Raw genomic sequence first — 13,923 nt, forward strand, 5'->3', positions numbered from 1 at the left:
GTAAAAATGGCTCCTACTAAAGAATGGAAAAGGAAGGACCTCTGATGTGGTCATAGAGACTCTAGAACAGGTTCTATCACCAAATATCTGGGTGACCTTAAACACCTGACCCCTCAGAATCTCAGTTTCCTTACCTGCAAAGAGGGTTGAGTTTCATAACAATAAAGACCCAGTCTAGCTCTGAAATGCAATAAACAGCAGAAAGTTTTCAAAGCAGGTAAGGTGTGACATTTATAGATCACATAGCACTATAGTCATTGAAATTCTTTTTAAAAGCATGTGCCAGCTTGAACCTGTATAGACTCCTAATAAATGCATGGTTCCTTCCTCAACCAGAATGAAAAGTCAGAGCTGCTCATTCAGTCATCTGTTGGGTTAGATTTGAGGTCAAGGAATAGCAGTGTCATTAACAGTTCTCTATACAAAGAAAGACACATTCCTGGTCATTTTTATGGTCAAGAGACTCATTCATTCTATAACCCATTTATCTCTAGAGACTTGCTCTTTTCTCTTTTCTTACACCTAACACATTTTTCAGCGAGGCTGGAAGGAATTAATCTTCCTGGTGATGGGACTTGTTGACATATCACTACTAGCTATGTGTATCCACAATACAGCCTTTCTACTTTGTATCTGGTAGACTTTATTTACTTATTTTTAAAATTTTTTAATGATTTTTAAAAATTTGATTCTGTTTTTTTATTACTTTATCAAAAATGGAAGTTAGTTATCAATTGGCATGTTATTACTAACAGTTTCTTTTGTGGCTCTGTCTAAAATAAAGTTGTTCCTCCAAGCTTTTCCCTTTTTTTTTTTTTAACCCTAGAAGGTTTTCCAGACTTGGCAGCACAAAGATAAATGGAAGAAGTGACAAGAAAGATTTATTTCTGGTAGCAACCAAATGCCAAATAATTTTCCTCCTGCCATTTTCTCATTGCATTTGATTCTTCCCATTGATTATAGTTCAGTAGAAGATTAATTCTAAGCCTGCAAGTCTATGATGAAGCAGGTGGTTTCACTCTGATTCCTGCTTCCTCAAAGGGAGCAATACAAATTCACTGTCCTCTTAGGTATGTGTGTGGCAAATCAGTAAATTCCCAGCAGCAAATATTTAAGACACAATATATCAAATCTAAACAATCCATGAAGATAACTGCCCCATTTGAAAAGCAAACATGCTTCTTATGAGTGAAAAATCAGCTGAACTATGAGCCTTTTTCTAGGAAGAATATGCTAAAGCCATCAAATTCCACAGAGTTTGGAAGTGAAGCATGAGGTTTAGCTTTTTCTACCCTGTGGGGAATCTTCCAGCCCTGGTCACAGACCCACACTCAGAGGCTTCTCGAAGCAACTCCAAGATACCATGTTTGCCACCTTGGCATAGTGCCATATTCAAAGAGGAAAGACAATATTCCAGCCTGTGGAGGCTCCATCTCATGCCAGACCCACCCTTCCGCCCAGGTTCTTGCCATAATAGTTACTGTCTATTCAGCTCCGGATGGTTTAGGGAAGGGAGAAGCAGGGAAACTTAATGTATTCTGATTGACAATGGTCACTAAAGGTTTTTGTGCTCACTTACGTAAGGGTTTGCTTAACTGTTGGCTAGACTTGTCCTGGCCCTGTCTAGGATTACAGAATCGAGTTTCTCACCTGACCTGAACTGTGTTCAGAAGGATCATGTGAAGTTCTTTTCCATGAGTATTTGTTCAGCATTTGGACACTCTGGGTGTCTCTTCACTGAAGTTTCAACCTAAGGCATTGATGCTGGACTGAATTTTGTCACCATGGTATAAAGCATCTAGGAAGAAAGAAGAACGAGATGAAAGAACAAAGAGAGGGAGGGAGGAAAGAAAAAAGAAAGTAGGAAAGGCTAAAGGAAAGGAGGGATTATCCTAGCCATTACTTGAATATTCAACATAGAAACAGAGGACTCAGGATTAATTTTTATATTGATTCATATTGATACTATATAAATTATAACAGCTTATATAAAAGAAAGGAGATCCTGAATACCAAAAATGCTCCTTTACAATAGATTTTCTTCACTTCTATAATTCATTTCTTCACAAATCATTAACTTAGACTTTGAAAGAAAATCTAAGCATATGTCCAGAGAGTAAGAGATGTAAACCGCAACAGACAGTAAGACACACACAGTGTCTTTGAATCACTGTGTCTTTACCTCCACCCTGATTTCCTGTCAGCGTTTTGTACATTACTATCCTCATGGCATTGCTTATAAACCCTTCATTTTAGAAAAATAATTACATGTCTTCAGAAGCAATTTAGACTAATTTGAGTTAGGTCTAGATCTCAGCACTTACATATGTAGGTGAAATACAGCAAAACTTACATTCTGTCCCCTTCCTACCCACCCTTTTCCTTTCTCAGACCGAGCCTGGCTGATAGAACCAAGGAAGGTCCAGAAGCTTCAGGAAAAAATTTATTTTGCACTTCAACATGTGATTCAGAAGAATCACCTGGATGATGAGACCTTGGCGAAGGTAGGTCCTCAGAGCACAGACCCCCCCCGTCACTGACAGAACCCATTGAGCAGAGGAGGGCTAGTCACATAAGGCAAGGAACATTTCTCATCAGCAACAAGGTCTGAAGGTTACCAAAGGTGACATAAACTTCGGGTGTGCATTTTAAAAGGGATACTAGGAAACTATAATGAATTGAGAGGACAATAACTTCTTAGTCAAGGATGATATTGATGGGTCTGAACCCCAGATAGAGGAAGACACATTATAGGAACTGAGGGTGCTTATCTGAAGAACAAAAGCAAGGAGACAAGTCTTCAAAAATCACATGTGAAGAAAGAGGAGATTTTGCACCAGTTGGGAGTCTGGTCTGGACAAAAGAATGGTTAGATTTTCATTCAAAATAAGGAAGAACTATAAAATGATGAGAACTGCTGAACAGAGGGTAGACCACTGAGTGGAGTGAGGTCCCTGTCATTGGTCAGATTCTTAGAGATACTGCCTTGTCTCCTTGCCGATATGTTGTTAATGACAGCCCTACCCAGAGGAGAAGATTAGACTGATGCCTTGTAAATTTTCCTTCAACTCGAATTTCCTCACTTCTAATCTGGGATTCTTTCAAAATGAAGTATCTCAAGGGCAGACTGCATGCACAATGCTTTCCATTTCATTCACAATTCAACTTAATTAAAAATAGTGATCCTTTAGAAGAATCTGGAAGAAGTTATGTACCAACATAAAATGATCATAAGAGGAATAAGGAGTTTTCTAATGATATCTAGCATTATTTTAGATCCTAAGGTATCTTAAATTTCTTAAGAATTGGAGTTTTTTTAGAGGTTAAGCAACTAAGAAGTAGAGCTTATCCTCAAAGATGATAGTTAACCAACTCTATATTTTTATCATTAAAACTCTCCCACTCTGCTCTTGAAGTTCTTTATTTTAAAAGGGGGGGAAGGGGGACTCTGCTGGAGATACGATCAGATTTTACTTTGCACTTACAGAGTACTGCCATAAAAAAACCTCCATGAGTTAAATATGCTGCTTCATTATGGTAAATTTTGCTAAAATTAACACATCACTAGGAAGAACATTTCTACACCATAGAGTGATAGTTCTCTTTGATGTAACTTGTCACTTACCACGTGGGCAAGGACAAATCCCATGCTCTTCCTCCCAGGTAAGAGCAAAACTTCAACATGCTTTCAGATACACTGGGCAGAAATGATGATAATGTGGATATATGCACCTGTCTCTCTAATTGCTGTGTAGCATGTATGCATAAATGCATCTGATTAGTTAATGTTGGCAGGAAGAATGTTTCCTGAATTTGGATCTCTCAAAAACTTTGGTCCCCATATTTACCACCCTAAAATCCAGAGTTAGACAAAAACTATTCCATTTCAGGGGATCATCATCTTATCAGAAAACCATGGTTCTTTCATCTGTAAAATGAAGTTTATAATTTCCAATTCCTTTAGAAAAGTATAGGTTCAAATGAGATATATACACTGCATCAATTCTAATACACTGTGACATGGTGATTATTACTTCCCCAAGACAGTAACCTGTGTGCTTATACCATTTTCTACTACTTGGTTGGTATCCTGATGGTGATCTGAGGTATTTGGGGGTAGAAAGGAGACAGAAAAATTGAAGATGAAAAATTCAGTTCAGTTCAATCGCTCAGTCGTGTCTGACTCTTTGTGACCCCATGGACTGCAGCATGCCAGGCCTCCCTGTCCATCCCAACTCCCGGAGTCCATCCATCCATTGAGTTGGTGATGCCATCCAACCATCTCATCCTCTGTCGTCTCCTTCTCCTCCTGCTCTCAATCTTTCCCAGAATCAGGGTCTTTTCAAATGAGTCAGCTCTCCGCATCAGGTGGCCAAAGTATTGGAGTTTCAGCTTCAGCATCAGTCCTTCCAATGAACACCCAGGACTGATCTCCTTTAGGATGGACTGGTTGGATCTCCTTGCAGTCCAAGGGACTCCCAGGAGTCTTCTCCAACACCACACTTCAAAAGCATCAATTCTTTGGCCCTCAGCTTTCTTTGTAGTCCAACTATCACATCCATACATGACCAATGGAAAAACCATAGCCTTGACTAGACGGACCTTTGTTGGCAAAGTAATGTCTCTGCTATTTAATACGCTGTCTAGGTTGGTCAAAACTTTCCTTCCAAGGAGTGAGTGTCTTTTAATTTCATGTCTGCAGTCACCATCTGCAGTGATTTTGGAGCCTCCAAAAATAAAGTCTGATACTGTTTCCACTGTTTCCCCATCTATTTGCCATGAAGTGATGGGACCAGGTACCATGATCTTAGTTTTCTGAATGTTGAGTTTTAAGCCAACTTTTTCACTCTCCTCTTTCACTTTCATCAAGAGACTCTTTAGTTAAAAATATGTAATAGAAAAAAAAATTAAAACACCAAGTAAAGTCAGCTTAACTCTCCTTTTTCCATCTTTAGTAGGAAAGGTATACAATTATTTTATTTTTTAAGTATAATTAACATACAACATTATATTAGGCTTAGGTATATGACATAATGATTCAATATGTGTGTATGTTGTGAAGAGTCATGTCCAGCTCACAAAGACTCGGACATGACTGAGCAACTGAACTGAACTGATATGTTGTGAAACGAACACCACAGTAAGTCAAGTTATATCCATTCGGTTCTTTTCTTATGGAAAGAGAATGTTGTAAATCTGAGAATCAGAGAAAGTGTTAGAAAGGATAATTTCTTATATAAAATTCACTGGAGTCAAATGACAAAGCATTGCTTCCACTGGTCACGTGTGGATATTGAGTTTCTGTGTGGACCTTTCACTGTAACGGTCATCATTTGATAGGATGTTATGTGAACTAGGGGCTTCCCTGGTGGCTCAGAGGGTAAAGAATCTGCCTGCAATGCAGGAAACCCAGGTTCATTCCCTGGATCAGGAAGATTCCCTGGAGAAGGGAATGGCTACCCACTCCTTTATTCCTGCCTGGAGAATTCCATGGACAAAGAACCTGGTGGGCTACAGTCCATGGGATCACAAAGAGTCGACGATGACTGAGCAACTGACACTATGTGAACCAATGTGGAGGGACCATGAGATGGAAAGAGAATTGGGATCTCATTTCTCCCTGCTCTGGACCATGTGGTTTTGCATAAGTCACTCCATTTGTCTAAGTCTCAGGTTCAATTGTACTGGGGAAAGGGAAGGGACAGGCAAGTCTCTTGAGTTCCTGACTGCCTTCATACTCTAAGGACAATGGCACCATTGACATATAGGGACACCCTCTCATCAAACCATGCTCTCCAAAAGAAATACAGTTTTACCTAAATCCAAGGAAAACGATCCCACCAAACCACAGATACTTTTCATATTTTCAGAAATTTCTTCTTTCACCTTCATAGCCATGGAGCTCTTCTGCCTCCATGACACCCCTAAAAGAGTGACCTCTCTGGGCAATCGGGCGCACAGTATGAAACTTACCTCCAGAAAAATGTGCACATATGCAACTGCTGTATTCAAGTCCAGGGGTTTGGGTTATAGCCTCAGTAAGCGGGGTAGATCTGCTTCTGTGCAGATTATTAACAAAGACTGTTAATACTGCCAGCCAGTTTGACCCTGAACAGGTATAGCCGGCTTCCAGTGAGGTGCAGGGTTCAGACATAGTCATTAGATTTCATCTGGAAAAAACTGTCTCCAAAACACTTTCTGCATGCCCAGTTCCTGAAATTAAAGTTCAAGTAGCAATGCCTTATAGCTTTGACCAAACTTGGACCTGGAGAGGATTTTAAATTCAGGAATTTTAATCCATTAACTAAAAGTTCTCAACCCCTGTGTATTAATCAGTTTATTTATTTTTTTGTTTGGGGTAAAAACAAATAATCTAGTTTCCTCTTTTCATGATCATAATGATAATATGTAGCATATATATAACGAACCATCAGAACTGGCTTAGTTACTCTGCACATGTGACTTAACCTCTCTGTGTCTCGGTTTTCTTGTTTGTAAAATGTGATTAAAGATAGTATTGATGTCATATGGTTATTTTGAGGACTGAATGAGATAAAATATAAGCATGGTACATGATTCATAACCAATATGTAAGCACTGTTGTTGTAGCTGCTGTGGACAGAAGAAACTTTGTTTCCGCAGGGAAATGTTTTATCCAAGAAATGGGTATATTTGAACTAATCGCTGATGAATGCATACTGTTTCAAAGGATGGGAGCTACAGGTTTAGGGAGGTGAAGTATGACATTCCAAGTGATGGGGGCAATGATATATATATATATATATATATATATATATAAGAAAGTATAAGCTGTATGCAGACTATGAATAATAGTTAGCTTTGGCTGGATCCCGGATTTGAGAAGTGAGGAAATGAGATAACACTGGTCACTCTCACTAAAGCCTACAAAAGAAATACATATATATTGGAGAAGGACACGTCAACCCACTCCAGTATTCTTGTCTGGAAAATCCCATAGACAGAGGAGCCTGGCAGGCTACAGTCCATGGGGTCACAAAGAGTCAGATACCACTGAGCCACTAAACATGTATATACATATATGGGCTTCTCTGGTGGCTTAAACAATAAAGAATCTGACTGCTGGTTCAGGAAGATCCCCCAGAGAGAGGAATAGCTACCCACTCCAGTATTCTTGCTTGGAGAATTCCATGGAGAGAGGAGACTGGCGGGCCACAGTCCATGGGTCACAAAGAGTTGGACATGACTGAGTGACTATCACTTACTATGCATATATATGTATATGTATGTATGTATGTATATGCATATATACACATATATTTTTAAGCCCCATATGACTAGGGGAGGCAGCCCATCTGTTCTCTGGGCTTCATTTTTTTTTTGTCTCCTAAATAAGGAGGTTGGACTGGATGGTCGTTAAGGTCCCTTCAGTATAATATTCTTTGACTCAAGAAGAGAAAAACAAAGTTTCCTCCTAGCATCTTCTTTTGCCTTCCAGTATTCAGTCCTGTGCAGTAGTTTCAAGGATTCTTTAGATGTTCTGCCACTACAGTAAGTGAATAAATGGACAGATTTCTCCAGGCCTTACAGATTCCAATGAGTACTCTATGCACTGTAGTACTGAATTTAGGGTGATATTCTAGTCCCAAAGCATACACTGTTTATAAACCCCACATCCAGGGGTCAGCATTCCCATTAGGCTTTCTGTTTCTGGCAGAACAACAAAACTATCATCAATACAGAGAGGGGAATTCTTCTACTGTAGCAGTAGCAAGTTTCTAAATAAAAGCTTATATGAGGGAAGGTTGTTTACACAGCCCTACTTTACAGTGTTAATAATTGAGATTTTTATCTGAAAGAAATCACTCCTAGTCACTCTCACTTTAGTAAGCACTATTAGGATACAGATTTAGGGAAAAAAAAAAACAAAAACAGCTCTGTTGACTCATAGATAGAGTCTATGGAGCAAGCAAACTCTGATTGAGAGATCAGTGAAAACTGCCAAGGGTCATTTACAATGATTTTCATTGCTTTCTCAGTAAGATCAAAAGAGACTATGTCATGATTAATAATGGGATGTTTACGCCTGAAGCCTGCTTATTCTTTGTGCAGGACACTAGATGGCACATCAGAATTCCTAGCAGGTGGGCCTGGGATTCATCAGTTTCATCCTGAACAGCAGTCTGTCCAGTCACCACTTGAGTCCCTGCTCAGATGATGTGGCCTCGTGGTCTGAGCCTCCCCATCCCCCTTCATATTTGGTTAGGAATTTGTTTTCCATTTAAATTTTCTGTACTTTCTTAAACAACAACATACGTGCTGAAAGTTCTTGACTCCTCAGTGTTTAGCTCAATGAATCAACATGCAATTAACAAGCCAGTGTAACCACTGCCCAGGTAAGACCAAGCACCCCAGAAGCCCTGCTCAGGTTTCCTCAAGTAGGATATACCCTGTAAAATAATGCAAGAAGAGGCAAGATTACAGAAAACAGTCCAACAGATCATCCAGGGTTTCTAATTCCAAATCAGTTCTCAAGAAATAGCTTTCTTAGGGAATAGTTTTCTACTTCAGCCTACATGTATCATGAGTATGTATTGTGTGCCAGATGCAGGGGAGGGAGCAAAACATAATACACAGTCTTGGCCCATGAGTGGTTTCCTTGAGGAATCCCTGAGAGAGATCAGATTATTTCAACTCATGTTAGTCATTTATAGTTTGCTGGCATACACTATATGTCCCGCACCCAGAAATTTTAGGGATTGTCTGTCAGACTTAGTCTATGAGAAGAAGAGAAGTGTTGTTTGTTTTTTGGCTATTCCACAAGACATTCAGTATCTTAGTTCCCTGACCAAGGATGGAACCCATTCCCCCTGCCATGGAAGCTCTGAGCCTTAAACCACTGGACCACCAGGGAAGTTCCAGAAGAGAGGTTTTGATGTTACTCCCCACTCATGAAGTTGCAAGTTGATGTATTGGTTAGGACTCTTGAGTTACAAGGAACAAGAACCAACTCCCACTAGGAAAAGCAAGAAGAAAATAATAAAATTAGTGGAGAGAAATCTCATGGAACCTAAGGTCAGAAATCAAGCCCCCATTCAGGAAATGCTGGGAAAAGAAATTAGGAAGCCTTCAGAATTCTTCATCTCACAAGTTTATCTTTCTTTAGATACCTGCTTTCTTCTTCTCCCTCTCTGAATACCAGTTTTCTCTGCTTCCCTGGTCTTGGTGAAATATGGCTAGCTCTTAGCTCCTTAGGTCACTAGAAAGTAATTCACAAAGTACATTTAGAAAGTAATTTGCTGGCTCTCCGTCTGATTCCTGATTCCAATCCCAGCTGAAGCAAGTGTCTGCTTCCACTTTAGTCTGCCATTCCCGGAGTAGAGAAAACATCCCAAACAGCATGGATGTCAGGATGGAATGAGGCTGTGTCCTGAACAGATACCTCAAATTCAGTGTTGGAAGTCTAGGCCAAATATCTAGAGTTAGCTAAACAAAAACTCCAAAAAGAGTGAATGGAGAAGACGAATGTATGTGCAGCCTCACTGGATATTTTCTGTCTCTATCAGTGCTTCTGTGGTTTCTTCTGCTTTAATCAAGCCATTGTTGACTTCCTGCTTCATGTTGGAGGGCATCATGATGACCTGAAAGCCCACATGAGCATGACCTCTAGTTTTCACCTTTGCATCTCTAGTTCCCTTTTTTCAACATCAAATGTGCCAATTATAAAATTGTGGGTTTTCTCATAAAACCACCCTCTGGAAAGAAGCATAGGATTATTTTCTCTTCTCAAACAGCTATTTTTCTTCTTGTAGACCCCTGTAGGTATAAGCTGAAGCTTCCTTCTTACAAGAAATGTTTATCATAAGACAGTGAGATGAGTAGGTGAGTGTGAAAATGCCTTTTTCTAGACCCTCTGTCTACTCCTGCCATGGGGATTATTTAAACATGATGAAATATCATGATGATTTGAAATCAACTACCGTTTCCATCTCCAAGTGCTTCTAGATCACCACCCCGGCTATTTAAAAAGTTGTTGAAACTTCAACTGCTGCTGAGGCTTCTCTGAGCTCCTTTCGACATGGGGGTTTCCCAGCTGCAGTACATAATATCTTCTCAACCCAGGGTTTGAACCCACTTCTCCTGTGTCTTCTGCATTGGCAGAAGGATTCTTTACTACTGAGCTATCTGGGGAAACCCCAACACACAATACGTGTGTGTGTTCTCAGTCACTTGTCATGCCCGACTCTTTGCAACCCCATGGACTGTAGCCCACCAGGCTCCTCTGTCTGTGGGATTATGCTGGCAAGAATACTGGAGTGAGTTGCCATTTCCTCCTCCAGGGGATCTTCCTGACCCAGGGATCAAACCTGCATCTCCTGGATTGCAGGTAGATTCTTTACTGCTGAGCCGTCTAGGAAGCAAACATACAATATATAAAGAATCAATTTTTGTTGCTTGGTTAGGAGCTAAGCTGGTTTCTTGTCCTCCATGGTATTTGGCTGAACAAGCATGACCTTGACTATTTCTCTCCCTGAGGGAAGCATTACTGTCATAGACAGTTTATATTGACTCACTTAACCCTTACAACAACTCTCTGAGGTAGGGACTGTCATAATTGTCATCTGACAGATAAAGAAGCTAATAGGTTAAGTGACTTGTCCAAGATCACACAACTGTAAAGAGCAACTCGGGGATTCAAACGCAGACAGTCAGGCTCATTGAAAGCCTATATTTTTATCACTAGACTAATCCTCTTTATGTAGTATTTGTGTTTCATAGGGAACTCAGGAAATTTCATTACTTGTCTCTCACCAAAGTAATAGAACCAAGAAAATGAAACCTTCCCTCTCTAGACATGATAATTTCTTATCAGCCTCCAGAAAAGGAGCTAGCTTGACACTCAGTTCAGGACTATTTCTTTTTTATAAAGAATTTACTTGTCAATTTTAAAAAAACAGTTGTAAATTTATAAGATTTGAACCTCTTAACACTGCTTCTCAAAGTCTATTCTATGGACCCAGTGCACCAGTATCCTCAGGATATGTATTTCAAACATGAAATCTGAGCTCCACATCTAGGTTTCATGAAACAGAATCCCTACAAGTGTATTGCAGTAATCTGCATTTTTAGGAAGCACCCCAGCGATTCTTGTGCACACCAAAGATTGACACGCATTACAGAGTTGCATCTGGGTGTTTTAGGAACTCTGCACATCATCAATTCAACTGCAGATGATTATAGAAAGCTTTCAAAGCCTCTGTGCATTCGGTAGCTATTTCAGGGAGAATTGTAATGTGCAAGAAGTGTTCCGAAATTGTTACAGTCTCCTTCTGTGTGAACCAGCTGGTTAAGAAAGTTTGAATAATTTCCCAAGGGACTCTATTGAGTGGACATTTGTACACTCTTTACCTATGAAAATATAGAAAAGACACAGCTTTCCACCAGGATTCAAATCAAATCTTTCAGAATGGGATTCTGATCATCTTTCTTAAAATTCTTCCAAAGACCTTAACAGAGACCGTGAGACCTAGCATAACCTGACTATGCAGCCTCCCCAGCTTTATCCTTGAACATGCTCACCCACTGCTCCAGGGACACTGAACTTCTTTTAGTTCTAATACCGCATATGATCCTGGAACATATTATACACCCCCAGCCCCAGCATCTGGTTAGCTCTCTCTCCCCCCCTTCAGAACCCAGCTTAAATGGCCCTTTCTCAGAAGTGTCTGCCTTGAAGAAGTCAGAGCATCCTATTATCCACCACTTCTCCTAGCATCGTTCCTCCATGGCACTCACTGCAGTTTTTCAGTCTGCTTTTGACTGTGGTCATATTCAGCTGTCTTCCCACATAGATTATAAGCAATATCACTACTGTTTAGTGAATTCTGGTGTCTAGTAGAAGTGTCTGCTACCAGTTTAAGTACCTTACAATGTTGAAAAGTCCTGATTCTCAGTCTAAAATTTAACATCCATTCTGTAAAGATTCTACAGTTTTTTTTTTTTTTTATCATTTCTATCCCTATGACTAAATAGCAGTGAACTGAAAATTCTGAACCCCAGACTTCTTTGTGTGGTCTAGATCCCTTTAATGAATATGTCAACAGCTCTAATCCTGGTGCTATTTTTAAATGGCTCGTAGTATGGTTATACAGTCATTAGTTGTTAAAAGGAAAGTTAATGAAAGAGTGGAAATTTCTGATTTTGAAAAGTCACAAAGTAACTAATTATCTATTTCCTCCTTTACTTCAAAGGCTGAAATGGTTTCTTATTGTTGAATAGGGTAGGGAGAGCAATGAGCCTAATTGGTGATTAGGTGGGTTTATTTTATTCCATCATTGCTTTCAAGTGTACCTTTGGTCAACTATATGAACTATCAAGCTTATCTTTTGTAATAGTATTATCTATATGAGAGTATTTCTTATTCCCATAGTAATTTGATCACAATGATACTTAGTTTTAAGCAATTTTGACACTAAATGATGGATTCAGTGTTTCAGAATTATAAGTGTGTTAAAAGCTAGAATTGTCCAGAACCTGGAGACATATATAGCATTTAACAAACTGTGGGTATTTTAAATGATTAAAACACTGTCTTCTGGGTAATTAAATTAAAAAAAATTATATCTTACATGATACTAACATATCAAAACCTAACAGTTATAAGTGGATGTTCTCAAAAAAAATAAATAAGTGGATGTTCTCCCATGACTTTTTAAAACACCTCTCCAAGGAAGCTGAGTGCCAGTGACCTCCCAAATTCTCCCTTGATTAAATATAGGTTTCATTTTATGCATTAAAGTGGCAAAGGATTAGAAAGATAGTGGCAGGCTAGTGACCTTGACAGCAGAGCAGTCCAGATCACTGTGAATTACACCTCATATGGTTTATGTTATACCTTTCTAACACTGTCATCTTCCAAAACTAAACATCTGACATTCATGTTTAAAAATCTATGGGAAATGGTAGATAAGGATATTTGCTAATTGTGTTTCATGCCTACAGTCTTCTTAGCACTTTCATATTAATTTCATCACTTGGTTTATACAACAACTCAATGAAATAGATGCTACGAGTAAGTCCATTTTACAAATGAGGAGACTGAGACGCAGAGGGTGTCACAGACACACAGCCATTTAGCTGTTTTAGAACCAGGATTCCAACCTAGATAGCCTGCCCAGCCAGCACCTCCTCCTAATGATTAGACTAAACTCCCTTCCATACATACTTTCTATAAGAACAATGAACTGGGAAGCTTGGTTCTGCTTTCTTTCCTTCTCCTTATTTTCTCTTTAGAGAGTGGGGGAGGAAGGTGTTTTGTTTTGTTTTGTTCTAAAGGAGAAGCTGAAAGTGAGCCCTCTTTCTTTTTGAACATCTTTTTCCAAAGTCGGTTCCCTTCATCTGGGGCCAGGAAGGACACTGATTCAGGAGACAGAGCACTAATGAGCTTTCCTCTTTGTCTCCTTCCCTGTCTCTCCACTCTGCAGCTAATAGCCAAGATACCAACCATCACAGCAGTTTGCAACTTGCACGGGGAGAAGCTGCAGGTATTTAAGCAATCGCATCCAGACATAGTGAATACACTCTTTCCTCCGTTGTACAAGGAGCTGTTTAATCCTGACTGTGCCACCGTCTGCAAATGAAGGCGACAAGCGGACTGTCTCATAGTCGTGGAATGCATCACCATTAAGACAAAAGCAATGTGTTCATGAAGACTTAAGGAAAATGTCACTACTACAACATTAGGAATGTCCTGCACTTAATAGAATTATTTTTCACCGCTACAGTTTGAAGAATGTAAATATGCACCTGAGTGGGGCTCTTTTATTTGTTTGTTTGTTTTTGAAATGACCATAAATATACAAATATAGGACACTGGGTGTTATCTTTTTTTAATTTTATTCAGGTATGTTTGGGGAAACAACTGTTTATAGAATTTTATTGTAG

At 39.4% G+C, this 13,923-nt stretch overlaps 1 protein-coding gene across 1 annotated transcript in view; it reads left to right on the top strand.

Annotated features, from left to right (window-relative positions):
- Window positions 1-13,626, top strand: part of RORB (RAR related orphan receptor B) — a 197,025-nt gene extending 183,399 nt beyond the window's left edge. Inside the window, exons 9-10 of the mRNA XM_061132259.1 lie at window positions 2,392-2,504; window positions 13,464-13,626. Of these exons, the coding sequence (XP_060988242.1) occupies window positions 2,392-2,504; window positions 13,464-13,619 (269 nt within the window). The 3' untranslated portion in view covers window positions 13,620-13,626. The remainder of the gene's footprint in view (window positions 1-2,391; window positions 2,505-13,463) is intronic.
- The last annotated feature ends 297 nt before the right edge of the window (window positions 13,627-13,923 follow it).

Source organism: Dama dama, chromosome 29 (assembly GCF_033118175.1).
Source record: "Dama dama isolate Ldn47 chromosome 29, ASM3311817v1, whole genome shotgun sequence".
NCBI lineage: Eukaryota > Metazoa > Chordata > Mammalia > Artiodactyla > Cervidae > Dama > Dama dama.